The sequence below is a fragment of the Cervus canadensis genome, chromosome 31, assembly GCF_019320065.1.
Source record: "Cervus canadensis isolate Bull #8, Minnesota chromosome 31, ASM1932006v1, whole genome shotgun sequence".
Taxonomy (NCBI): Eukaryota; Metazoa; Chordata; class Mammalia; order Artiodactyla; family Cervidae; genus Cervus; species Cervus canadensis.
This window is the reverse complement of record NC_057416.1, coordinates 39,935,893-39,961,503: the sequence shown is the minus strand read 5'-3', so window position 1 is coordinate 39,961,503 and position 25,611 is coordinate 39,935,893. Positions and strand designations below refer to the sequence as shown.

At 45.0% G+C, this 25,611-nt stretch overlaps 1 protein-coding gene across 4 annotated transcripts in view; it reads left to right on the top strand.

Moving 5' to 3' along the window:
* Positions 1-25,611, top strand: part of LOC122432588 (ubiquitin-conjugating enzyme E2 E2) — a 188,212-nt gene that overhangs the window by 85,054 nt on the left and 77,547 nt on the right. For 2 of the 4 annotated variants that reach the window (XM_043454608.1, XM_043454607.1), the window contains exons 1-2: positions 9,338-9,717; positions 22,131-22,263. In XM_043454608.1, the coding sequence (XP_043310543.1) occupies positions 9,437-9,717; positions 22,131-22,263 (414 nt within the window). In that variant the 5' untranslated portion in view covers positions 9,338-9,436. Of the gene's footprint in view, positions 1-9,337; positions 9,718-22,130; positions 22,264-25,611 lie in introns of those variants that run through there. The other 2 variants (XM_043454606.1, XM_043454609.1) reach the window with 2 other exon arrangements.

Genomic DNA, 25,611 nt, shown 5'->3' with positions numbered 1-25,611 from the left:
GGTCATCTGGACAGTCTGGAGTGTGATAGGCCCTACAGAATCAAGTGACCATGGACCAAATCCAAACTAGTTCTAGGGTTCTTATGTCACTTCTCTTGAGTATTCAAGTAACATGTTTGCTTCGGATGAAATCTTGAATGATAGTCTTTGGATGAAGGGGGAGGTGAGTTTGGGAACGTATTTTGAGTTCCTAAGATACCATGATCTAAAACACTGCAAAGTAGCTTCGGCATCCCAGCTCACTTTTCTTTTACTATATATTCATTTTCACTGAGCTGAGTAAAATTGTAAATTCTGTAGCACAGAGGAGTTGAGGGAGCCAAGGATCAAGCAAACTGAATTTGGACATTTTAACTTGAATGTGTATAAAGACAGATCAGTTGAAATCTCCCCACCCTCACATCTCCCCACAACTCCCCCCAAATCAAATAATTTAAAACTGTATTGATTTTATGAATAGTATTGGTGAGCAGCATCCTGTTACCAGTAACATCAGTAAAACTGGGATGCAGCTAACGTAACACATACGACAGTATTTGGGGGACGGTCTCACTGTAGAGAAATGAGTTATCATGTCCTGTCCCTTAAGTTTTAACATAGTCAAGCTGAGCATTTGTACACAGAGGAATTTTCTTTAAAGGAAACCCAAGAAAGACATTGTTTTTTGCCATAATAGAATTTTAAATTAACTGTTCGATTTGGAATAACTCTGGATTTGCAGGGAGGTTGGAAAGATAGTACAGAGTCTTTCCAGGTACACTTCACTCAATTTCTCAACTTAAGTTCTTACCTTATTAATTTTTATAATAAGAAAAAGGCTCCATTTTATAAAGAATAGAGCCTGAGTAGACACGACTACTAAATAATGTGGTATCCTGGAAGGAATCCTGGAACAGAAAAAGGACATTAGGTTAAAACTAAGGGACTGGCAATATAGTGTGCACTGTAGTTAATAACAGTGATGAATCAGCGTGAACTCATTAATTATAATAAATGGACTAAACTAATAGAAGATGTTAATAATAGACTAAAGTGGCTGTTGAGTATATGAGAACTGTGAACTCTTTGCCATGTTTCTATAAATCTAAAATTTTAAAATAAAAAGGTTAGTTTCAGAAGTGTCACCTTCCCAAAAAACAAGCTCAGTATACATGTCCATTCAGTATCTCCTCTGCCCTCAGCACTTTGCTCAGTGTTACAGCGTCAGTACTTTGTGGATTCGCACGGTCCATCAGAGGACATCCTTTGGGTTTCTGCTGTGTTCCTGGCCCTGCTGCACCTACATTAGACGCGGTGCCTGCACCTAGGGTCTCTGGTCTGCTCAGGGCAGCAGACAGCACAGCCTGGGGTAAGACTACAGTGGAGATGGAAGTTGTGGGCTCGGGCAGCCAGGGCCTGGGGGTGGACTGGGGTCAAGTGTTACTAGTACAAGATGGCTAACTCTGAGACGGAAGCAACGCACCAAAACCAAAGGAAGTGTAAACAAATGTCTGATAGTTAGAAGGCAATAGCAAAGGTATACAGTGTTCAAAAGAAAGAAGAGTCATGAGAACAATTAGATGCGATGCTGACTCATTACCTGTAGGACTCGAAAGTGCAGGATTGCTGGTCCCAGTGAAAGCCCTTACATAGAAGACTGATGTGAAAAAGGAAAATACTAACAATGTAACCTGCAACTTAGGCAGAAAACCCTTTGACATAAATCCCAGAAATATTTTTTTGGATCTGTCTCCTGAAGTAAAGGAAATAAGAGCAAAAATAAACAAATGGGACCTAATTAAAAACTTTTGGACAGTGAAGGAAACCATCAACAAAACAAAAAGACAACCTACTGAATGGGAATAGGTATCTGCAAATGATATGACTGGTAAGGGATTAATATCCAAGATACATGAACAGCTCATACAACTCAATCTAAAAAAAAGTAATAATTGGTTAAAAATAGGCAGAAGAACTGAGTAGATATCGTGTCAGAGAGGAAATGCAGATGTCCAACAGGCAAATGAACAAATGCTCAGCATCACTGGTTATCAGGGAAATACAAATCAAAACCACAGTAAGATATCACCTCTCACCTGTCAGAATGGCCATCATCAAAAAGTCTACAGAAAGCAAACGTTAGTGAGGATATGGAAAAAAGGGAACCCTCGTACACTGTTGGTGGGAATGTAAATTGGTGCAGCCACTGTGGGGAAAACGTATGGAGGCTTCTCAAAACACTGAAAATAGAACTATGACATGATCCAGCAATTCCACTCCTGGATGTGCATCTGGGAAAAAACAAAAACAATAAATAAACACTAATTCGAAAAAAAAGATACATACATCCCAGTGTTCTTAGCAGCATCATTTACAATAGCGAAGATATGGAAGCAACCCAAGTGTCCCAGCACCAATGAATGGATAGGGAGATGTGGGGTATATATATGTGGAATATTACTCAGCCATAAAAAAGAATGAAATAATGCCATTTGCGGCAACATGGAGGGTATTATGCTAAGTGAAATAAGTCAGAAAGAGAAAGACAGATACTGTATGATATCACGAATATGTGGAATCTTAAAAATTCCATGAACTAGTGAACATAACAAGAAAGAAGCAGACTCAGAGAAATAGAGAGCAAACTGATGGTTACTTGTGGGGGGGGGAGTGGGATGTGTAAGACAGGCTCAAGGATATATCATAAAACATGGGGAGCACAGCCAGCATTTTATAATAACTAAATGGACCGTAGCCTTTAAAATTGTATAAAGAATTAAAAACAAGGGGGAAATAAAAGTGGCAAGAGCAGAAGCAGTACTTTTGTCCTCCCGGATGAGAAGCTGATCTTAACTAAAATTGCAAATCCAGGTCTCTCTCGTTTCATCATCCTTTTACCTACTGCGTGCAGGGAATCATCATTAAGTTAGAGGTGCAAAAAATTAGAGAAGATTCAAAGAACCAGCAGAGACATAAAAATGGAAACTAAATGCCACTGTAAAAGCCACGACATTGCTCAGTACCAAGGAAAAGACCGTATCTCCCTAACCTTCCAGTAATGGAAAGGTTATTATCAAAAGGGCAGTGATATGGTCTCATTTTCGTTTGCTTAATGATTTCTGCCCTAATTTTTATTTCTTTTCTTCTGCTTACTTCATTTCTTAATAATTTTTATTTTTGTTATATTGTTTTCGGCTGCGCTGCCTCTTTGCTGCTGTGCGTGGCTTTCTCAGGTTGCGGCGGGTGAGGGCTGCCCTTCCCTGCAGGCCGCGGTTTCTCATCCTGCCGGCTTCTCTTGTCGGAGCGCAGGCTTCAGTAGCTGGAGCGCAGGCTCCGTAGTTGGGGCGCACAGGCTTACTTGCTCCATGGCCTGTGGGATCTTCCCAGCCTGGGGATCGAACCTGTGTCTCCTGCATTGGCAGGCAGATTCTTATCCAGTGCACTGCCAGGGAGGTCCAATATGGTCTTTTAAACAGAAGTAGAGGGAAAAGCCTTAAATTTAGCAAAATTAAGCATAAGAGAAAACTTTCTAGTTAAAAAAATTAAACAATGACTTTAAAGTCAGTAATAGGAGGAAGCTGCCCTCTTTGATTTAGACAGATGTCCTGCCCTTTGTTGGAAGTCTAGAAACAGATCACTGTTTCCAGCTATTCAGGTAAATAGGGTACTGTTTGGTTTGAATATGATATGAGATACTAACAACATTTTAGCAAGTCTATAAAATATCAGTGACTATTTTGTGGTCCTAACACATAAATATGACAGTGGATTTGGACCTGGGTTCCCAAAGGGAAATTAAATCCATCAAAAGCAAAGAAGAATCCCAGCTGGCAGAAGCAGCACTTGACAGATTCAGATAAGACAGGGTTTTCCTGTTATATATTCTGTTCTGAACCTTTGTTTCAGCTTTAACATTTCTATTTCTTTAAATGCTATTCCACCCAGTCCACCTGCATCAAACGAATAATAGCTTTTCATAAGTAGTAACAGTTTTTTTCTGCACGTAGATAATAGGAGCGGCCCATCTTTAGGAGCAACGTTGTTTCTCTAGACTCAGACGACTCTTACTTTTTTTTTTCATGGGAATTAATTACTGGGTGCTTTCAGAGCTTTGCTTTTATATACTACATATATTGTAGGCACACTATGTCCTTAGCGTTTGTTTCCGTTTATAAAGAATACAATTAGCCTTTTTAATGTTTAGTTCAGTCACAATTAAAGCTCCCCTAATGGCTAGGGATTGGTCTTTCCAAGGCTGAGAAGGTGTTTTTAATTATTCATTCCTCGGTTTGGTTCTTACAGCAGCCTCAGCTGTGCTTTATTATTCAAAGGTTAATGCAAGCGGAGAAGTGGGTAAATTAAATCGGCTCAGCAGCCGTAGGCCCTCAGTGTAGGCAGACCCCGGAAGATGGAGATGGGCGGTGAAAGTTCCTTCTCCCGCTGCAGCACTGCCAAAAGCAGAACCGCGAAATCCCTCAGAGGTGGCCCACGTCGACGGGAACTATTAGGGGATCCTGCAAATCGGTGGTTCTTAAGTAGCACATCTCCAGGAAAAATCTGTGTGTGTTTTGCTTACAAAGAGAAAAGGCAGTGGCCGAAATCAGAAGGATGGTCATAGCTTCTGTTGAAAATGGATGTGAGTGCCATGACTGATGAACTTTGTGTAAGAGTAAATCAGCAAGTTGGGAAAGATGGTTTAGATGACCTTATTGGCAAGACAGAAATAGAGACACGGGGTAGAGAACAAGTGTACCGACACCAGGCGGGGAAGGAGGGGGGATGAATTGGGAGGCTGGGACTGACATCTCTACACCACTGATACTGTGTATAAGGCAGGTCACTGAGGAGAACCTAGCGTACAGCACAAGGAAGTCTACTCAGCGCTCCCTGAGGACCTAAATGGGAAGGGAATCCGTGAAAGAGGGAGATGCGTGTGTGTGCACCGCTGAGTCACCTGGCCGTATGGCAGAAAACCAACCCGGCACTGTGAAGCAACTACACCCCAGTGAGAATTCACTTAAAAAAAGAGGAGATCAGCAAGCCGGGTGTTGGAAGTCACTTGTGTAAATGCTTTACAAGGGCTGGCGGCAGAGTCTCCCATGAAAATGAGGGCATTCTGGACTGACCTTAGACAGCTGAGCAGTGTGGACATGTCGTAACCTGACCCCAGGAGCCAAGCAGGGAGCAAAGTGTTTCCAGGGCTTCTCATTTGCTTCCCTTTGAAGACCGTGTGTTCTTTTTAGCCAGACTCCTAAGGATGCCTGGTCGCCGCAAGGGCTCAGAGGGATGACGCAGGGCTGAGGTTCTGTGAGCACACCGCACGTCGAAGAGGACCGTCTGAGTCTTCTGTTGCCACGTTCTCTCTCCGCCACCAGGCTGCCGACTGTGGCTGGCCTCCTAAAAATTCCCTAGAGGTGACCATACTAAGTAAAGCAAATCAGAGAAAGGCAAATACCATATGTTATCACTCATACATGGAATCTAATTTTTTTTAATGATACAAATGAACTTTTTTTGCAAAACAGAAACAGACTCACACACTTAGAAAGAACTGTGTGGTTACCAACGCAGGGAGGTGAGGGAAGCGGTAAGCGGGGAGGTTGGAATTTACATATACATATAAAATAGAGAACCAGCAGGCACCTGCTGTGTGGCAGAGGGGACTCTGCATAATATTCCGAAGAAGAACAGCTACTGATATATGTTCAGCTGAACCACTTTGCCATATGCCTGAAACCAGCACACCATTGTAAATCAATATGCAGATAAAAGTATAAAAGACCTTCATGTCCAGCTGGGGAAGCGCCTGTGCCAGGAGCCCCGGGAGCCCAGTCAGGGCCCCCGTTTCCTCTTCACGGAGCGGGTACGACAGGTGGGCCCGCGCCAGTTCCCTGTGTTTACTCCTAGGGACCGCAGCCGCCTCTGTCTTCTCATCGTTACTGATGGGATGAAAAGAAAGAAGGACAGATGATGATATCCGTGCAGGTCACTGAAAATCTAAATTTTTTCTAAAGCACAAGCTTTCTTTCATGAAAGCCATTGTAGAGTAGTCGGAAGTCCAGGTTTATGAGATTTAATAGGGGTTTAAGGAGGAAAGAAGTAGGTGGCATCATCCCAGTTGAGGCTTATCATCCCATCGCACCAAGTTGTGGCGAAGGTTAAAAGAAGGTGATGCTTCTGAAAGGCTTTGTGAACTCTCTAAAGCTGTCCAGAGGGAAAAGAGTGCTAAATCCTAACTAAATATTGCTATAGGAAGATTGTTAACTAAGTCGCTAAGCATTTGTCGGAGGTTGGGGTTTACACGTTTTCTGTGAGCGTAACGGCTCTTCTGCTTTTGTTGGTCCTTGTCTGTCCGTGTAGCCAGTTCTCATCTCTCCAGCAGAAGCGTGGGAGCTCTGCTGGTACCTTTGGGTTTATCACCAGGGCCGCCACCCCTTCGTCTCTCCCGCGTCCAGTCTGCGCTGAGCCCGGCTGTCAGAGCGCCGGTTGGGAAGGAGACGAGCCTTTGAATGAGGCCATCCAGGGCGTGAGACTCAGTTCCAGCCTTTACTGTGTAACCTTGGACGAGCCCCTGACCTCCCCTGAGCCTGAGTTTCCGTTAAGAGTAAGATCACAGAGTGGCAATAATTGGAAGGAATTTATGTTAAGGGTAATAGTTACCACCCGCTCTTTACCCAGAGCTGTACTTGACACTTGATGTGTATTGAATTCTGAGGACAGCCCCACGGGTGAATAGCGTTCCCTTCTGTAGAGCAGGATGGAACAGGCCTGGCGCGGTGTCTGGGATATGGCGATCGTACTCTGTCAGGGGGCTTCATTGTGTGATCCCCACTCAGAAACTTCGTCGGTGTCAGCCTTTAACGCCCATGCCGCCGACCTGCAGCTCTTTTCCTAACGTAGGTTCTGTTCGGTGGACCTGCGTGCTGCCGCTGCTCCCTGAGGTGAGGTGAAGTGAAGGCCACTCAGTCGTGTCTGACTCTTTGCGACCCCATGGACTATCCAGTCCACGGAATTCTCCAGGCCAGAGTACTGGAGTGGGCACCCTTTCCCTTCTCCAGGGGATCTTCCCAACCCAGCGATCAAACCCAGGTCTCCCGCATTGCAGGCGGATGCTTTACCCGCTGAGCCACGGGGAAGCTGCTCTCTGGACCACAGTTTGAGACCCTCCGTGAGTCCATAACCTGTGGCAGTGGCTCTCAGCCCCGCTCAGTTCTCAGCCCCGGTCAGTTCTGACCGAGTTGGTCTTGGGTGGGACCCAGGCTTTTTTTTTTTAGTTCCAGAAGCAGTTCAAACTTGCTTTTAAAAGCACGAGACTCCCCTTATTCTCAATCCCGATTTACTCACTAAATGTGTGTGTGCGCTCAGTTGCTCAGTCCTGTCCGACTCTCTGTGACCCCATGGACTGTAGCCCCCAGGCTCCTTTGTCCATGGGGTTCTCCAGGTGAGAAGACAGGAGTGGGTGGCCATGCCCTCCTCCAGGGCATCTTCCTGACCCAGGGATCAAACCCACGTCTCTTGCATCTCCTGCCTTGGCGGACGGACTCCACCACTTCACCCCCTGGCAAGCCCGTGTGTGGAGTTTCTTGGTTGAATCTCTGGAGGGGGCAGAGAGATTAGTGATGGAAGCCCGCAGCTCCCGGGAGTGTGACGTTAGAAGACCCCCCCAGACCCCGGGCGCTGCCGTAGCCCTTAAGGCCCTGCACTGCCCCGGCTCGGGCCCCTGCGTGTTTGCTGTGCTCCCGAGAGGGAGCCCGCTTTCCCCTCCCTGCTTTTTACCCCTTCCCTCCTGTGCCTGTGGGAATAGACTTTATCTTTCACACGGTCCGTGGCAGAGCCGGAACTCAGACCTGGCTCTGTCCCCCTGAAGCCGTCTCCTCGACCACCTCGCTGTCTTACTAGCCCAGTGTCCACCCAGGTGTGTGTTATTTTTCAACAAACACTTCTTAAGTCTCTGTGTGTGCAGTTTACTTTTGCCACGAGTCTTTTTTTTAATTTTTTAATTTATTTTTGGCCGTGCTGGGACTCCGCTGCCGCACACAGGGTTTCTCTAGCTGCAGTGGATGGGGGACCCGCTCTAGTTGCGATGCTCAGGTTAAGTTTCTCATTGTGAGCCTCTCCTATGCTGGTTTCTCTCGTTGCGGAGCACAGGCTCTGGCATGTGCAGGCGTCAGTAGTTGCAACTCCCTGGCTGTAGGTCACAGAGTTGGTAGTTGGGGTGCACGGGCTTAGTTGCTCCCCGGCATGTGGGATCTTCCCGGCCCAGGGATCGAACCCGTGTCTCCTGCATTGGCAGGCGGACTCTTTACCACTGAGCCACCAGGGGAGCCTGGCATTAGCGTTGTGGTTGATTTGTTTCCTCTCCTCTGGGCTAACCTTGGCCTCCAGCCAGCGGGTGAAAGAAAACGGTGACCGTGGGTCTTAGGGCTCATGGCAGCATCAGGGATACGATGAAAAGCACGCCGCTTGCAGGATATCACAGCCAGTGTACTTTGTTGGAGTAAGTTAGGCAGCTCCCTGAAGCAGTTGTTGCTCACTATTTTCCTGGGGAAGAAGCAAAGATGGTCTCAGCCAGTGAGAAATGTATCCAGTATATAGGAGGTATCTAACCTCCTTGAGAAACCGAACTGCCTTGCTGGTAACTCTGTATACAAATAAACACATAAATCTTAGCTCCCTTAAGAACCATTAACTGTCCTCAAGTTCTGCCCTGTCTTAAGGTTCAAATAGAATTTTTACTTTGGTATCATTTAAATGTCAGAAAGTTGTAAAGCTGCCTTTGAAATGATACCAGGGAATCCTGCATTCCGTCGCCTTCAGTGGTACCATTTTGGAGAGTTGCAGCGTTTTGAGAAGGATACGGCTCCCTGGAACCTGCACCCGGGCAGCAGTGCCTGTCTGCTTGTCGCAGGCTTCTTTAACCTGCAGATAAGATCTGGGGACGCATTAGAGCTCTCCAGCCTTCCTGTCTCACTCGGGGGTGGGGTGGAGATCTTCCCTTATAATAAAGACGCAGGACGTGCCTCCTGGGCTAGCTCCTAAATTGTTCTCACAGTGCAGATAAGACAGGCTAATTCTGGAGGCCTGGGGACCCTGAGAGCTGTCATTTCTCACACAGACTAGAGAAAATGCACGGGAATTGAGGTGGGGGTGGGGGGACAAAAGCAGGGTGGCAAGAAATGGTAGGTTCCCTAAAGAAATGAAGAGGGTCCTCAAGGATCACTATTTCTCCTCTGAAAAATTTAAAAAGAGAGAATGTGGTAGCTGAAATACAAACGGCTGTTTACCAGACCTCTGGATCTGCCCGGAAACCTGCCCGGGATGCGCAGCGCGGGAAAGCCCAGGGCTCGCCTGGTGGCGCAGTGGTTAAGGACCCACCTCTCCCTGCAGGGGACGGCGGCTCCGTCCCTGGTCCAGGAAGACCCCACACGATGCGGGGCAGCTGAGCGCCCGCACCACGATGCTGAGCCCACGGCTGCAGCTCCGGACGCCCGAGCCTCCAGAGCCGGTGCTCCGCAGCGGGAGAGGCCGCCGCCTGAGAAGCCTGCAGACACAGCGGCAGAGCGCCCCGCCCCGGCCAGGAAGTACAGACAGGAAGGAACTGGTTAAAGGAGGAAAGAAAAATCCAGACGTCGGGCTTGCTCTCGGGTCTCCTGCCTTGAGCAGAGCAGTTCGCGGGCACAGCGGCTTTTGCACGTGGCTTCTCCGGTCGACTCCTGTGTCTGACGGCGCGGTGGTGAGGTAGGAAGGACTCTCGCTGGGGTCAGAGGCTCAGTGTCTTTCTCGAGGTGTGGGCTGGGGCGAAGCACTCTGCTTTTCTGACCCTTCATTTTATCACATTTCAAATGAAGGCTTCGAAACTGAAGTGGTCCCCAGTGGGGGAAGAGCTTTTTCATTTTTTCAAATTATTTCCTCCCCCACCCCACCCCCCATGCCTTTAGTGATGCTAAGAATCGCTGCTGCAATGGGTCATTTCTTCTGCAAGGAAAGAGTACATCGAAAAAGACTCAAAAAGAGTGAGACTAACTCCATCACCCTATTGCTAGAGTCCTCTCAGCTCATGTAGGATTAAAAATTCTATAATTCAGTATTTTAAGTAACGCTGATTGATTTTATGCCTAATTGTCTCAGTCGCTGGGATTCCAGTCCCATTCTAGTGCTCGCTTCTGTGTGATGAAAAAGTTGAACTATTGATAGATGGTTTCCAAGGTCTTTATGATTCTAACCTTATTTCTAACAACCCAGATATGTAAAATAAGATGCAGTTCTTTTTGACTCTGTAATGTATCTTTGTGCTTACAAGTGAGTCTTAGGAAATTGGCTTAGAGTGGAAAGTAAGAATATAGACAGAATACACAGGTTTTTCTCTGAGCTCTTCCTCCCTACTTCCCAGTTTCTCTGCGTTTACCTGCTATTTCATAGTTATGTCTCTTAAAATGACGTCTGTTACAAATCTGTGCACTCAGTGTAATATATCACATATTAGGAGAAATAAACGCATACACACACACTCCTGAAAGAGTGTGCCTTCTTCGGTAACTTCTAGGAGGTTGGTTTTGACTTAGCATTCTATCTCGCTAGCTCCTGCATGCCCTGGGAAAAGGAAGTGCTGTGATTCTTAAGCAGTAATTGTTTTGCATTGTTAACAAAAGATCCAAGGTAGATGATAGCAGTGACTTCTAAGATCTGGTAAAGAGATAACTTAGAGACGCTGTCCTGGTGGCTCCGTGGTGAAGAATCTGCCTGCCAATGTAGGAGTCGTTGTTTGTCGCTCAGTCGTGTCCGACTCTGCGACCCCATGGACGCAGCACGCCAGGCCTCCCCGTCCATCACCAACTCCAGGACCTTGCTCAAACTCATTTCCATCGAATCAGTGATGCCATGCAACTATCTCATCCTCTGTCATCCCCTTCTCCTCCTGCCTTCAGTCTTTCCCAGCATCAGGGTCTTTTCTAATGAGTTGGCTCTTAGCATCACATGGTCAAGTATTCAAGTTTCATCTTCAGCATCAATCCTTCCAATGAATATTCAGGGTTGATTTCCTTTAGGATTGACTGATTTGATCTCCTTGCAGTCCAAGGGACTCTCAAGAGTCATCTCCAACACCACAGTTCAAAAGGATCAATGCAGGATACGTGGTTTCAATTGCTCGGTCAGGAAGATCCCCTGGAGAAGGAAACGGCTACCCAGTCCAGTATTCTTGCCTGGGAAATCCCACTGACAGAGGAGCCTGGCAGGCTTCCAGTTCATAGGGTCACCAACTAAACCACAACAACAAATGAATTTTTTCCCATGTACGCATCCCAATCTGAAAAGTCTGACTGAGGATAAAGATCCTTCCCATTTATTAAAATACTCATTCTCAAAAAGTAACAATTCATTTTCTAGGAATACCTGGAGAATAAGCCCCAGACTCTTATGAGCTGGAAAGAAACTATGTGAAATAGTAACGGGCAGCAACAGTCCAGCTCTCCGTGGAGTTTAGAATACACAGTGGATCTTTTCTTTCTTTTTCCTTTTTCACTGTCTTTCCTGTTAGGATTTCACGCTTCTGCCTGATTCCTTTTTTTAAGTTTCTTGTTTTGTGTGTGAGTATAGCTGATTCACAGTGTTGTGTTAGGTTTGGGTGGGCAGCAGAGTGACCTGGTTATTTATATTCAGTACTGCTGCGTTCTGACTTCCTAAGATGTTACGGTGGGTGTCGATGGTACTGCTCTTGTAGGAAAAATTACTGAACAAACACAGGGACCCTTGGAAGTCTGTGAGAGACATTCTCTGTTGGGCCCCTCAAGAGCTGCCTTCCTGGCTTATTTTCTCAGCACCCTCTCGGCGATCAGGGACGTCCCTTCACCATCAGGGCAAGTTCTTTCCTCTGACCCAGATAATATTGTTTCTTAACTCTTCTTCTTTCCCCAGTATTAAGGGCCCCATAAACAACTTTTTATAATGCCATGTTTGCATAGAACGTTACCCCTGCCTTTAGGGATAAAGAAGATGCCTTGGAGGAGAAGGCAGTTAAGACCTAAAGGACAAACAGGATGGTCAGACCTGCAGAGCATCTTCTCCAAAAGCTCCCAAAAGAGCCCAGACCACATGGAGTTTCTGCAAGTGGTTCCAGTATGGTTGGAGGATGGAGTTGGAGGAGAGAGGAATACAGAGAATGAGGTCAGAGAAGTCAGCTAGAGCCAGATTTTTATGGAAGACTTCGCGTGTACCTGCGGAATTGGGGCTTGATCTTGAAGTATTGAGAAGTCAGAGAAACAGGGAAACATGGTCCCATTTAAAAGGTTTTCTGGAGATTGTCCATTCTTCCCTTTAGTGGAAGGATGGGAGGAAAGCAAGACTGGAGGCAGGGAAATCACAGAGGATGCTGCTGCCACCGTGAAAGTGACAGAGGATACAGCCAGGAGACAGATCAGAAAGATACTAGGAAGTAGGACTCAACAGGCTCTGTGGAACTTAGAGGCGAAGGAAGAAGCCAGGCCTCCCTGTCCATCACCAACTCCTGGAGTTTACTCACACTCATGGCCATTGAGTCAGTGACGCCATCCAACCATCTCTCCTCTGTCGTCCCCTTCTCCTCCTGCCTTCAATCTTTCCCAGCATCAGGGTCTTTTCAAATGAGTCAGGTCTTTGCATCAGGTGGCCAAAGTTTTGGAGTTTCAGCTTGAGCATCAGTCCTTCCAATGAATATTCAGGGCTGATTTCTTTTAGGACGGACTGGTTGGATCTCCTTGCAGTCCAAGGGACTCTCAAGATAGCAAAACTTCATACATTGTAAATCAACTACACAATAAAATAAAGCTTGGTCCAGGTTGACACTCAGGTTTCTGACCAGGTTAGAGATTCCATCGGTGTTTGGCAGGTCGCTTATCAGAGGTGGACGATGAGACACCATGTGGGAGGTGAGCAGACAAGGTGATGGTGGGTGGGGCCCCAACGGAGGCAGACTGCGGAGGAGGAGGATGATCACCATCATTTGTGCACGGTCTCAGTAGCCTGTTTTCTAGTCCTGGGGTCTTGAAACCTTTGTTAGAAAACCACCAGGCAATTAACCTTTCGAGTGAGTTGGTGCACTTCTGTGCCACCCACAGGCGGAACTGCGACCACAGTAGCAGCCCACATTTGGAGGCTTACTGTTTGGGCCCTTCTCAGCCCATTTCCCAAGCTCTGTGAGTGCAGTTCTACTGAGATTTTACACTTCAGGTTGGTGCTGTAATGGCCCCATTTTACAGATGAGAAAACTAAGGCATAGAGCGATGACACATTTGCTCAGGATCAGGTAGGTGTTCGGGCTTCCCGAGTGGCTTAGCGAGTAAAGAATCCACCCGTGATGCCTAGGACACAGGAGACGTGGGTTCCATCCCTGGGTGGGGGAGATCCCCTGGAGGAGGGCATGGCAGCCCACTCCAGTATTCCTGTCTGGAGAATCCCATGGACAGAGGAGCCTGGCGGGCTGCAGTCCAAAAGGCTGCACAGAGTCGGCCGTGACTGCGCGACTGAGCACACACAGGCGCTCATGTAGCGACGGGCTGAGATGCAGACAGACCGTCTGGCTTGGAGTCTGCCCACCAGCCTCAGCGCTGCGCTGCTGCGGGAGTCTTCCGGCACCAGCCTCTCCCGGACCGGTCTACGGAAGAAGGGATCGTTAAAAGCATAGAACACTCTGCAGCCTCTGATTCTCGCTTTTCTGATCCAGCCAAAGTGTATAAAAGCCCACTCTTCCATTTTGTATCTATACAAAATGGAAGTTTTTCGTATGTGTTTAATGACATATTAAACACATCCCAGTCATTGTGGGTCTGCGCTGTGCGTGTGTGTGACCACTAGCCACGTGGACTTATTTGGATTTAAATTCATTGAAACTGAGGTTTCAGGTCCGCTTCCTCATTCTCACTGGCCTCGTTTCAAGCGCCACATGGCCATGTGTGGCTGATGGTTACGACACTGGCTCATGATGAAAACTTGAACATTCCCACCATCACAGAAACTAGATTCAAGGCAGTTCTGTTGAATAGGAATATAATATGAAGCACATGTGTAATTTAAAATTTTCTAGTAGCCACAATTAAAAAAGTAAAAAGAAGTAGGTGAAATTAATTTTAATGTATCTTGGCCCAGTATACTCCAAATATTATTTCAGCATGTAATGAATAATAAGTAATGATGTAGTTCACTTTCTTTCATATTGTCATCAAAGTTTGGTGTTTATTTTATTTTCACAACACATCTTGTTTTTTACTGGTATTATAAAAACTTTTTTTTGCACTGTAAACTCTTTTTTCCTTTATTTTTATTGAGGTACAGCTGATTTACAATATTATATAAATTTTAGGTGTACAAGATAGTGATTCACAATTTATAAAGAATATCCTCCATGTATAGTTATTATAAAATATTGGCTATATTTCCTGTGCTGTACAATATATTCTTTTTAAGTTTTTTCATTTTAAATTCAATTTTTAAAGGTTACTTTCCATTTACAGTCATTGCAATGTTACAAGACATTGGCTTGTGTTCCCCAGGTTGTACTGTAACCCTTGGGCCTGTCTTACACCAAATAGTTTGTGCCTCCCACTCCCCCCACCGTATCGCCCCCTGACCTCTGGTATAACTAGCTTGTTCTCTGTATCTCTGAGTCTGCTTCTGTTTTGTGATATTAGCCATTTTGTAGTATTTTTTAGATTCCACATGTATGTGAGATCTACAGCATTTCTCTCTCTGTGACTTAATTCATTTGGTATAATGCCCTCTAAGTCCTTCCATTTGCTGCAAATGGCAACACTTGACTCACTTTTATGGCTGAGTAATATTCCACTGTTTACCTCGTCTTCTTTATCCGTTCACCTGTTGGTGAACAGTTAGGTTGCTCCCATTATCTTGGCAATTGTAAATAATGATACTATGACTACTGGGGTGCATGTATCTTTTTGAACGAGTGTTTTTGTTTTTTTTTCAGCTACATACCCAGGAGTAGAATTGCTGGATGGAAGGGTAGTTCTAGTTTTTTGAGAAATCTCCATATACTGTTTTCCACAGTACTGTACACAACAGTGTACAACTTACTCCCTTTTCTCTCCTTCGTCACCTGCATTTGCTGTGTTCCCTCTGATGATGGCCCTCCTGACAGGTGTGAGATGCGATCTCATCATGACTTTCCCTTGCGTTTCCTGGTTAGGGGTGTTGAGCGTCTTTTCATGACAGTACCTCCTTACCTGGAACCAGCTACAGTTCAAGGCCTCGATGGCTGCATGGCCACCATGTTGGCCAGCACCGTTCTAGACACTCCCAATAGGGTTGCTCAACTGGGAGGTATTAAGATGATTGTGGGACAGAGGGCTGTGTGGTTCATGGACCTCTGCTGTAAGCTTTGGGATTATAAGTGGTGCAGGTAGACCATTTCTAAGATGATGCAGGTGGCCAGATTGCCAAGACTCAATCTGTGTATTAAGGAAATAATGTTAGTGTTAAATGCATTTTAAAACACCCATCTCGAGCTCTTGATTCATCCTTTTTCCTCCCCAGCATTTCTTCTTGGGGTTTACATACACACACTACGCAAGAAAGATAATCAACAAAGACCTGCTGCATAGCGTGAGTGCTATTTGGTCTTCCGTGATAACCTATATGGGAAGAGAATCTGAAAAAGAACGAAGATGTGCGTATATACGACTGAACCACTCCAGTGTACACCTGAAACTAACACAAGACTATGTCAACTGTACTGCAGGGAAATCTTTAAAAAAATAAAAATAAAGCACCAATCTGTTTTTCAGATGGTTTGTCACTGCTAGTATTTTCTCAGAAAGGCACGTTTTGGCAGCGTGAACCAGCTCAGAGTGACGTTGTTAATGGAGTTGTTCAGTCCACTGTTAATGACTTCAAAGAAGCAGTAAAATTTGGAGTTCTCACTGAGAGCCAGATGAAACTTGGATCAGGCATAAATGGAATCTACGTTGTCTACAGACACTGTCCACTTTCTGAAGTACCTCCTGCCCTCTGCTTTCGGGTTCCTTTTTTGCACGCACAACCTGGTGACTCCGTAATTAGCTTACATTATGTACCTAACTGTGATGACCATTCTTGGAAAACCACCTTAGCATGTCTCAAAGGGACCCGTAAGTTACGTCTTCGGATTTGGGAGCTGTGTCTCTGCCCCTCGTTTCCCAGCTGTGTGCTCTCCTCTTTGCATTGTTTTAATTAAATTTCTTCACTTACCTTGAAGTAATGCTGTAAACACAAACCTACAATTTGCTTGCCTTTTAAGTCCTTCCTTCTGATAAACTCATCTGCTTGTGTTGGGTCTAAGAAAGTGTTAGTCGCTCAGCCATGTTTCACTCTTTGCAACCCCATGGACTGTAGCCCGCCAGGTGCCTCTGTCCTTGGGATTCTCCGAGCAAGAATACTGGAGTGGGGTGCCATTCCCTTCTCCAGGGGATCTTCCTGACCCAAGGATCGAACCCTCGTCTCTTGCATTGCAGACAGATTCTTTATAGTCTGAGCCACCTGGGAAGCCCATATTTTTTAAATTAAATTTCTTCATCTCCCTTGAAGTAATGTTGTAACTACAGACCTATAATTTACTCTACTTTTAAGCCCTTCCTTCTAATAAACTTATCTGTTCGTTTTGGGTCTAATTATAGCTCAGGACATAACTGTGTGTATTATTTATCTGAATGAGTGAGCTTGTCTGGCAACAAGATGCTGTTGTTGGCAACATTTCACTGTCCTCTGACCTGAATATTCTGTCTGCCCTCACTGTCCACTTCAGAAGAGGAGGCCCGTGGTCAGACGGGGCAGGAAGGCTGGACCCCAGTCCTTTGAATTTTATTTCAGTACTTGGCAATGAACTTGGCTCACTGTGATTTTATTTTTTGTATCTAAATAAGAGAAATCAAAGCCTTGAAGTAAAATTAAACTCTCCTTCAGATCTGTTTCCGCCCATCACCCCCTCCAACGCTCCCACGTTCCCTGCCCAGCTGCCGCCTTGAATTTAGGTGCGTTTTTCCAGTTCATTTCTTGAAAGACGCTGACACAGATATGTATCCATAAGTGATATAAAATATTGTTTTATCTCTCTAGTTCCTAGAGTTAGGACCACACAGTACGTGCAACTTACTGTTCTCACGTGGCAACTTGGTCGGCTTTTTCTGCATACTTAATATGAAAAATTGACACAGATCTAAGAGTATATTAATGTCTGATACCTAAGGAGGCTATGAAACCTAGCCGTAAAACAGATAGCTCCTGAATCCATCACACACCCTGAGTAGGAGAGCATCCCCAGAGCCACTGAAGCTCCTCCTGAGTTCTGCTTGCCACCTTCTAATCCTACCCAGGAAACGCCTCTCTGGAACTTTTAGCATCTGTCCCCCACCCCCCAGTTTCCTTTCTTGTCTGTTTTTATACTTTGTAGAAACAGTGTTATGTGGTGCACATTCCTTTCACACTCGCTTTTTGTATTCGTTGGTATAGTCTTAAGATCCCTCAGTGTTAGTTCATATATTTTTGTTGCTGTGTGGTCTTCCTTTGGGTGAATTTACACATTTTTCTATCAGTGGGCATTTGTGTCACTGCATGATTTTGCTGTTTCATAACTTACTTAGGTAAGTATATTCCGGACACGAGAATTTCTTGGCCATTTTATATGATCTCAGTTTATGGCTTGCCTGGTCACTCTCTTTAGTCAAACTGTAAAGCTTTTGACTTTTGCATTTAACTGCTTAATCCATCTACAACAGAGGTTTATATGTTTGCCTATCAAGTCGTTTCAGTCGTGTCTGACTCTCTGTGACCCCATGGACTGTAGCCCACCAGGCTCCTCTGTCCATAGGATTCTCCAGGCAAGAATACTGGAGTCGGCTGCCATGCCCTCCTCCAGGGGGTCTTCCCGACCCGGCGAGTGAACCCACGTCCCTTTAAGTCTCCTACATTCACAGGCGGGTCTTTACCACTAGCGCCCCCTGGTTGAGGTAGAAATTCAGTTTCTCTGTTGTCCAAAGACAAAACTTTTCTCGGCCCCATCAGTTCCCACATATATCAGGTTTTCATTTGTGGGTAGAAAGGTTTGAGGAGCTTCACTGAGGTCCCAAAAGCATTCTAGAATCACTGTGTCAAGTTTTGTTTTTTAAAAATCTGTTGCACTTTTGATTAGAATTACATGGAACCAAGGAAAAGATTGACATCCCCAGGGTCCCGGGTCTTCTTACCTATAAACTTGGTGTCTTCATTTATTTAATTTCCTTGAGTGTATTTCAATATGTTTTAATAGTTTTCTCCATAAAAATCTTAATATATTTTTCCTGAACTCTATTCATAGGTTCCTTGTATTTTTAATACTATTGTAAAAAGTATTTTAAAATGCATTTTCTAATTTTGTTGGTGTGTTGAAATGCAGTTGATTTTCATCTATTGATCTTATATCCTGCTACTATGTTAAGCTTTTATTAAATTTAATCAATTGTACATAGATTTGGGTAGCTTTCTTCTGTGTACATAAATACCATAAATGCCAACCATTTTGTTTCTTCCATCCCAGTCCATAAATGTTTTGTTTTTCAACTTAATGTCTTTCATGCCTTGATGGATATGAGCTCTAGGATACTAATGATTAGAAATGGATTTAGTGGGCATCTTTGTCATGAGCCTCAATTTTTAAAGCATGTGCTTTTAATATTTTCCCATTGAATATACAGTTGCTATGAGGTTTTTGGTATATGCTTTTTACCAAGTTAAAGAAGTTTCTTACTATCCTGATTTTGCTAGGAGTTTTTTTCATGAATAGCTATCTTTAAAATTTATTGAGTGCTTTTTTTTCCTGCACCTACTGTGATTGTCATTTTTTTCTACTTTAATATGTTGTAAGTAAATTACATTAATAATTCGCTGTTATTAAACCATCCTTGCATTCCCAGAATAATCCCAGATTGGTTAAGATGCATGCTTTCCTGGCGTTGTTTAACCTGTCACTATACAAAACTATCCCGTGACTGTTGACTCGGTGCGTTTCACGCCTGTGGCTCATTCATTTTGTCACTGCAGCTTTGTCCGGCTTAATCGCCCGCCCCGTTTCTCTCATCCACCTGCCCTTCCTCCCGTTTGGCAACCACCTGTTTGTTCTCTGTATCTGTGAGTCTCTTCTGTGTTCATACACGTTTTCCTGTGTTTCGAGATTTCACACGTCAGTGAGACCCTGTGGCGTTTGTCTGTATGTGTCTCAGTCAGCGCCGTGACCTCGGGGTGATCCTTGCTGTCCCGAGTGGCGAGACTGCCATTTCTATGGCTCAGTAATATTATATTTATATATATATATATATATACACACACACATTCCACATCTTATAAATATATAAACAATATATTTAATACATAAATTTATTTTTGTATAATATATAATAGTATTATATATGTGCTGTGTACTAAGTCACTTCAGTCATGTCCAGCTCTTCGTGACCACATGGACTATACCCCGCCAGGCTCCTCTGTCCATGGAATTCTCCAGGCAAGAACACTGGAGTGGGTTATCATGCCTTCTTCCAGGAGATCTTCCTGACCCAGGGATCGAACACGGGTCTCTTACGTCTCGTGCATTGCAGGCAGGTTCTTTACTGCCAGCGCCACCAGGGAAGCCCCATATATTATTATTTATAATGCACATCTTCTGGGTATGTATCCAAATAAATGAAAACAGTAATTTGAAAAGAATATGCACCCAGTGTTCACTGCAGCATTGCTTACAATGGCCAACATACGAAAGCAATGTATATACATACAGATGTGAGTGTATGTATATGTATATGTCATAGATGAAGTGAAGAGAAATGTTCGTCGCTCAGTGATGTCCGACTCTTTGCAACCCCATGGACTGTAGCCCACCAGGCTCCTCTGTCCATGGAATTCTCCAGGCAAGAACACTAGAGTGGAGAGAGCTATTCCTTTCCCCAGGGGATTTTCCCAACCCAGGGACCAAACCTGGGTCTCCCACATTGCAGGCAGATTCTTTACAGCCTGAGCCACCAGGGAAACCCACGTCATAGATACAATGCAATGCATATATATATGTCATAGATATAACACACACACATATATATATATAAAATACTGTGCCACATGTTCTTTATCCATTCGTCTGCTGATGGGCTCTCAGGTCGCTTTTGTCTCTTGGCCATTGTAAGCAATGCTGCAGTGAACACTGGGATGCATATTCTTTTCAAATTACTGTCTTCATTTCTTTGGATATATACCCAGAAGTGAAATTGTTGGATTGTATGGTTCTACTTTTAGTTTTACTAGCAGCAAAAGTTCCACTAAAAGTTGTACTTTCAGTTTCCTGAGGAATCTCCACACTGTTTTCCACAGCACAGCACCAGTTTGCATTCCCCCCAAGAGAGCAGAAGTTTCCCTTTTTCTCTTCACATCCTTGTCAACACTTGTTAGTTGTTGTCTTTTTGATGATTGCCACTCTGACGGGTGTGAGATGATGCCTCACTGTGGTTTTGATTTGCATTTTGTGATGAGTGATGTTGAGTGCCTTTTCATGTGCTGGTTGGCCATGGTATGTCTTCTTTGGAGAAATGTCTGTTTAGGTCCCCTGCCCACTTTTTAAGAGGTTGTCTGTTTTTTTATGTTGAGATGTATGAGTTCTTTGTATTCTCTGGATATTATCCCCTTAACGAATTTGTCATGTGCAAATACTTTCTCCCATGCAATAGGCTGCCTTTTCATTTCAAAGATAGTTTCCTTCACTTGCGAAAGCTGTTTAGTTTGATGTAGTCCTATTTGTTCATTTTTGTTTTTGTTCCCCTAGCCTGAGAGGCACATCCCCAAAAATGTTGCTGAGACAGATGTCAAAGAGTGTACTACATCTGTTTTCTTCTCGGATTTTTATGAGTTTAGGGCTTACATTGAAGTCTTTAATCCATTGTGACTTTAATGGTATATGTGGTGTGAGAAAGTAGTCCAGTTTGATTCTTGCATGTAGCTGTCCAGTTTTTCCAACACCGTTTATTGAAGAGGCTGTCTGTTCCCTAGTGTATTGGTGTATTCTTCCTCCTCTGCATAGATAATGATGCATGGTTTTTTGGTCTCCTGCTCAACAATGAAATTGTTGTAGATACAAACTAATTTCAAAATATGAAAGAAGACAAATCTTTGTTGACAGTAAAATCTTCTCAAGCACCTTAACAGGATCGCCCACTTTGCTGCAGGGTGTGAGGGGATTTCTGGCTGATGTACCATCAGGTTGGCGTGGCAGGAAGAACACTAGAGGGCTTAATTATGATCTCGCTTTGCCTTCTGTTACTCTGGAAGACTGGGGACAGTTCGGTTGACTCGTGTGGGTCTTCGTTTCCTCCGTGAGTTTCTCTGCAGCTGGGGAACACAGGTTTGCAGCTAGCAGCCACGTGGCTTCCCTCACTTGGCTGTTATTCCAGCAGCAGCATCTGACAAACTCTTATTTACTGAGTACCAAGAACAAGGCAGAACCTGTTCCTCGGAGAACTTCCAGAGAGGGATGGAAAAAGCAAACAGTTAAGCAGAGGTATAAAACAAAATGATGCATCCTGTCTTCTACAGACCACACTAGCGGGACGCTGGGGGCGTGAGCAGGGAATCTTTGCGTGGAATGAGAAAAGAATATTCAGATGTGGTACTTGAGCTGAGTCTTACGAATGATGACCATTTCCTGATCTCCATCAGCTGCATTGGTGCCCTTAGTTAACAAAAGGATTAGACTATTTTTTTTCTCTAGCATTCCTTCTAGCTTTGAAAATTTATCTCTTTGACCCTATACCACCCTTTCAGGGTCTCAGAAATAATTTTATGCTTTATTAAACATTTTGCTCCAGTAAAAATTAATTTAAAAATTTGGCTCCTGCTTTCTGGTCTGTGGTCCTTGGAATCTTTTGTTTCATAGGTTTAAGGTTATGAATGGCAAAACAGAACTTCTTGGTTCTGTATTATTTGGTAATACCAACATATTTCGTTTATAGAATACTGATGATATTGACAAGTGAATCCTCATTTGGAATTAACCTATTAACTTTGGTGTGTTTTCTATGGAATGGCTCAATTTATTGTTATCATAAATAGATATTTTTACAACTCCAAGCTTTATATCATCTCTAAGCACATTTCATTTGTATGTCTTATTTCAGTGCTGGACCCAAAGGAGACAACATTTATGAATGGAGGTCAACTATATTGGGACCCCCAGGATCTGTCTATGAAGGAGGGGTGTTCTTTCTTGACATAACCTTTTCACCTGACTATCCGTTTAAACCCCCCAAGGTCAGTATGATGTATTCATCCATTTTTAGCAATATGTATTATCGCTTATTTATATATATATATATACACATATACATATTCTTCAGTATGCACACCTAGGGATGCATGTCTATTCTGTTAGCATAGACAACTTCCCAGGACTGATTGTATGTAAATGGAAAAATTAATGTTTATTCCCTCATCCCAACCTTTGATGCACACCTCATTGTTCTTTCTCATCCTTTCTCGTATCGCCTTTTTTTGTGGTGTATGTTTTAAGGTAACACAAGACAGCCTGTTAATGCATGGAAGTAGGAGACAGGATGGGCTGGTGCCAGCCCCAGAGCCAGGAGATCCGGGCATGGCCTGGGCTGAGGGAACTCTTCCAGGAGCAGGCCTGGGGCGCCGGCCGTGAGTTCGGAGCCTTGGTGCCTCTGAAGCTCAGCTGCCCACGGGAGGTGCACACACATCAGATGAAGGTGTGACCCCAGAGACTGAACAATCATGTCAGGAAAATTCGGTAAAGGAGAGTGTGTATTTGTCCATTAATAAGAATGACGGGCTGATGAAAAGTCGCACATGAACAACTAAAGAAAGTCTGAGAGTCCAGCGTTGTCAGGACATGGGTGAGGCAGTTCACTTAGGAGGCGATTATTTCCTCTAAGCATTCTTCACAGTACTTTCTACTGCATGTAAGACAAACGTGCGATGACTTTAAATTCATTCCCTTTCTGAAAACTTTTTGTTTTAGACTGAAGCACAGTGCTGTTAGTTTCAGGTCTGCAGCAAGGTGACTCGGCTATCCACGTACCCGTGTCTGTTCGTTTGCAAATTCTTGTCCCTGTAGGTTGTCACCGAATGTGGAGCGGAGCTCCCGTGCTCTGCGGTAGGTCCTTGTTGGTTATCTATTCTAAGTAGAGCAGTCATTCTCCACTTTGGAAATGAAAAGACGCAGAGAACGCTGACTCTCCCTGTTGGCCACCAAGACGGAGTTCTCATTTGACCCGGCTTCACTTCTGAACGTTGTGGGTTGGAGTAAACACTTTAAAAAGCAAAGCTCGGCCTCGACCTTCAGCGTGACTTCCCTGGGTCCCCTCCCTGCCTCCCGTGCCCCCTTCTATTTTCCTTCTCTTCCTTCCTTTCCGCAGAGACTTGGCTGTTATTTTGGTATCAAAGTGAGAAGTCATGACTATCATGTTACCAAATAGGAGAGCCACGCACAGAAAAACTAGGTAACTTGCCCAGCATATCCTAACAGTGTCAGGACTGAAGCCCGGACGTCACACAGGACCTCTTATCCAGAAAGCCAGAGCCGGTGGCCCCGGGCCCCGCAGGGCTGCGTTTGGTCAGTTTCCAGTGGTGAAGCCACAGGACAGCTGACCTTTATCTCCTCCTTTTAATGGGTGGGGACCGTGCGGCCTTCTCTTCTCCTTCGCACCAGCCGCTGAGTTGTCTGCATCCCTGTCGCTCTGCCGGGATGTGAGGACCTGTCTCGGGCAGTCCCTTCAGTAACAGAGATGCCGACGTGCAGGCGAGCTGGGGGCTCGGATGAGGCAGTTGTACTGCTCGGGAGCCTGATACAGTCTGTTTTATGAAACATACATCTCGGGAAAAGCGTGGGCGTCTCCAGCTTCCTCAGGACAGAAGTGTGTGAATCAAAGAAAGCCAGGAGGGAAAGCGGGGAGCTCCCACAGTTCCATTTCTGAAAAGCCGTCCCTGATGGGCTCGGAGGATGGGCCAGAACCAACAGGGTGGAGTGGAAACAGCTCAGTGGGGAGCGTGTCATTGAAAATCAGAGCGAGGCCCTGATACGGGGCAGGAAACGGAGACTTGCTTTGTTTCCATATAAACAATGATGTGTGGGCTTCTGACTGAGCACAGTTCTGTGGGAACTGCAGGGTCCTGAGACCTTAAGCAGATACTCCTAGGAGCACAGTGTCTGGAACTCTGAGCCCGTCACGCGGTGCCTGCAATGCCTCATTCACTTCCGAGCTCTTCGTTTTTAGGAGGGCACACAGGAGTAAGCTGGGGAGGGAAAGATTTTCTCACATTCTGGAGTTTCTCCACTGGGTCAAGCTCTGTAGTGGGCAGCCGCGGCCAAGCCGTCCCTCCTCCAAACAGCCTAGTAAGACTGGGATGTTCCCTTTTACAGAGGAGAGAACTTACATGAGGCTTAGAGAGGTTTTCTAATAATAAGCAACCAGGAATCTACTGAACTTGGCCTCCGGGGACCATGTACTTTCCCCTGAATTAGACATAGTTACCCTGGAGATGTTTACTAGGAAAAATAGGTCCTGGGAGGAATGTGATAGCTGTCCTTTGATGTCCATGGCGTGGGTTGGGTTAGACTGGCTTCTCAGTGACTGGATGGAACAAAAATAGAAGGGGCGGGCGTCAGTCACAGGGAAACAGATTTCGATTCCCTGGGGGGAAGACCTTGACCCATCGCGGGACAGTCTGCTTCTGAATAGCTCTACCTCTGAGAAAGGGCTTCCCTTTCCTGGGAGTGTTCAAAGCAAACAGCTGAACTGAAACCTGTCAAGAAGACTACCAGAAAAAAATTAAACCCCTCCAGCAGATAAATCTGCTTAGACAATCCATGAGGACAAAGAAAAATCAAACTTTGGGTATTGACTTATCATTTAAGTACCCATGTACTAGAAACCTTTTGGACATTTTAAAAGAAATTGTCACCAGCTGATTTGTCAGTTTTAGAAGTCCGATTTTGTGGACAGAAGTGTGACTTGAAGGGGGAAAGTTGGTGTGTGCCTTGAAAGCTTTTCACTAAGACAGACTTGCTTACTAATAATTTGGAAGTACCACGCCCATCCTTTCTAGTCTCTTGTTGCTCTAAATAGTCCATATCTGGGGTTAAGTCTTGTTTTAGGTGGCGCTAGTGGTAAAGAACCTGCCTGCCAATGCAGGAGACATAAGAGACGAGGGTTTTGATCCCTGGGTTGGGAAGATCTCCTGGAGGAGGGCATGGCAACCCACTCCAGTCTTCTTGCCTGGAGCATCCCATGGACAGGGGAGCCTGGCGGGCTGCGTCCATTGGATTGCAAAAAGTCGGACAGGGCTGAAGAGCCTGAGCGTGCACACACGCGCTGGTTTTTATTTCTCTGTTGCCTTCATGCTTTGCTCTTTTTCGAACAACCTTCAGCACACACTTGGATTCATGTAGGATTTTCTGATACCCTCAAGAGCGAACCAGGGTAGCTGGTCAGAGAAAACGGTGAGAGGGAGCAGAAGCTTACAAGTAAATCTGATTGGCCATCTGCGTGCATGCTAAGTCACTTCAGTTGTGGATGAACCCATGACCCTATGGACTGTAGCCCGCCAGGCTCCTCTGTCCACGGGATTCCCCAGGCA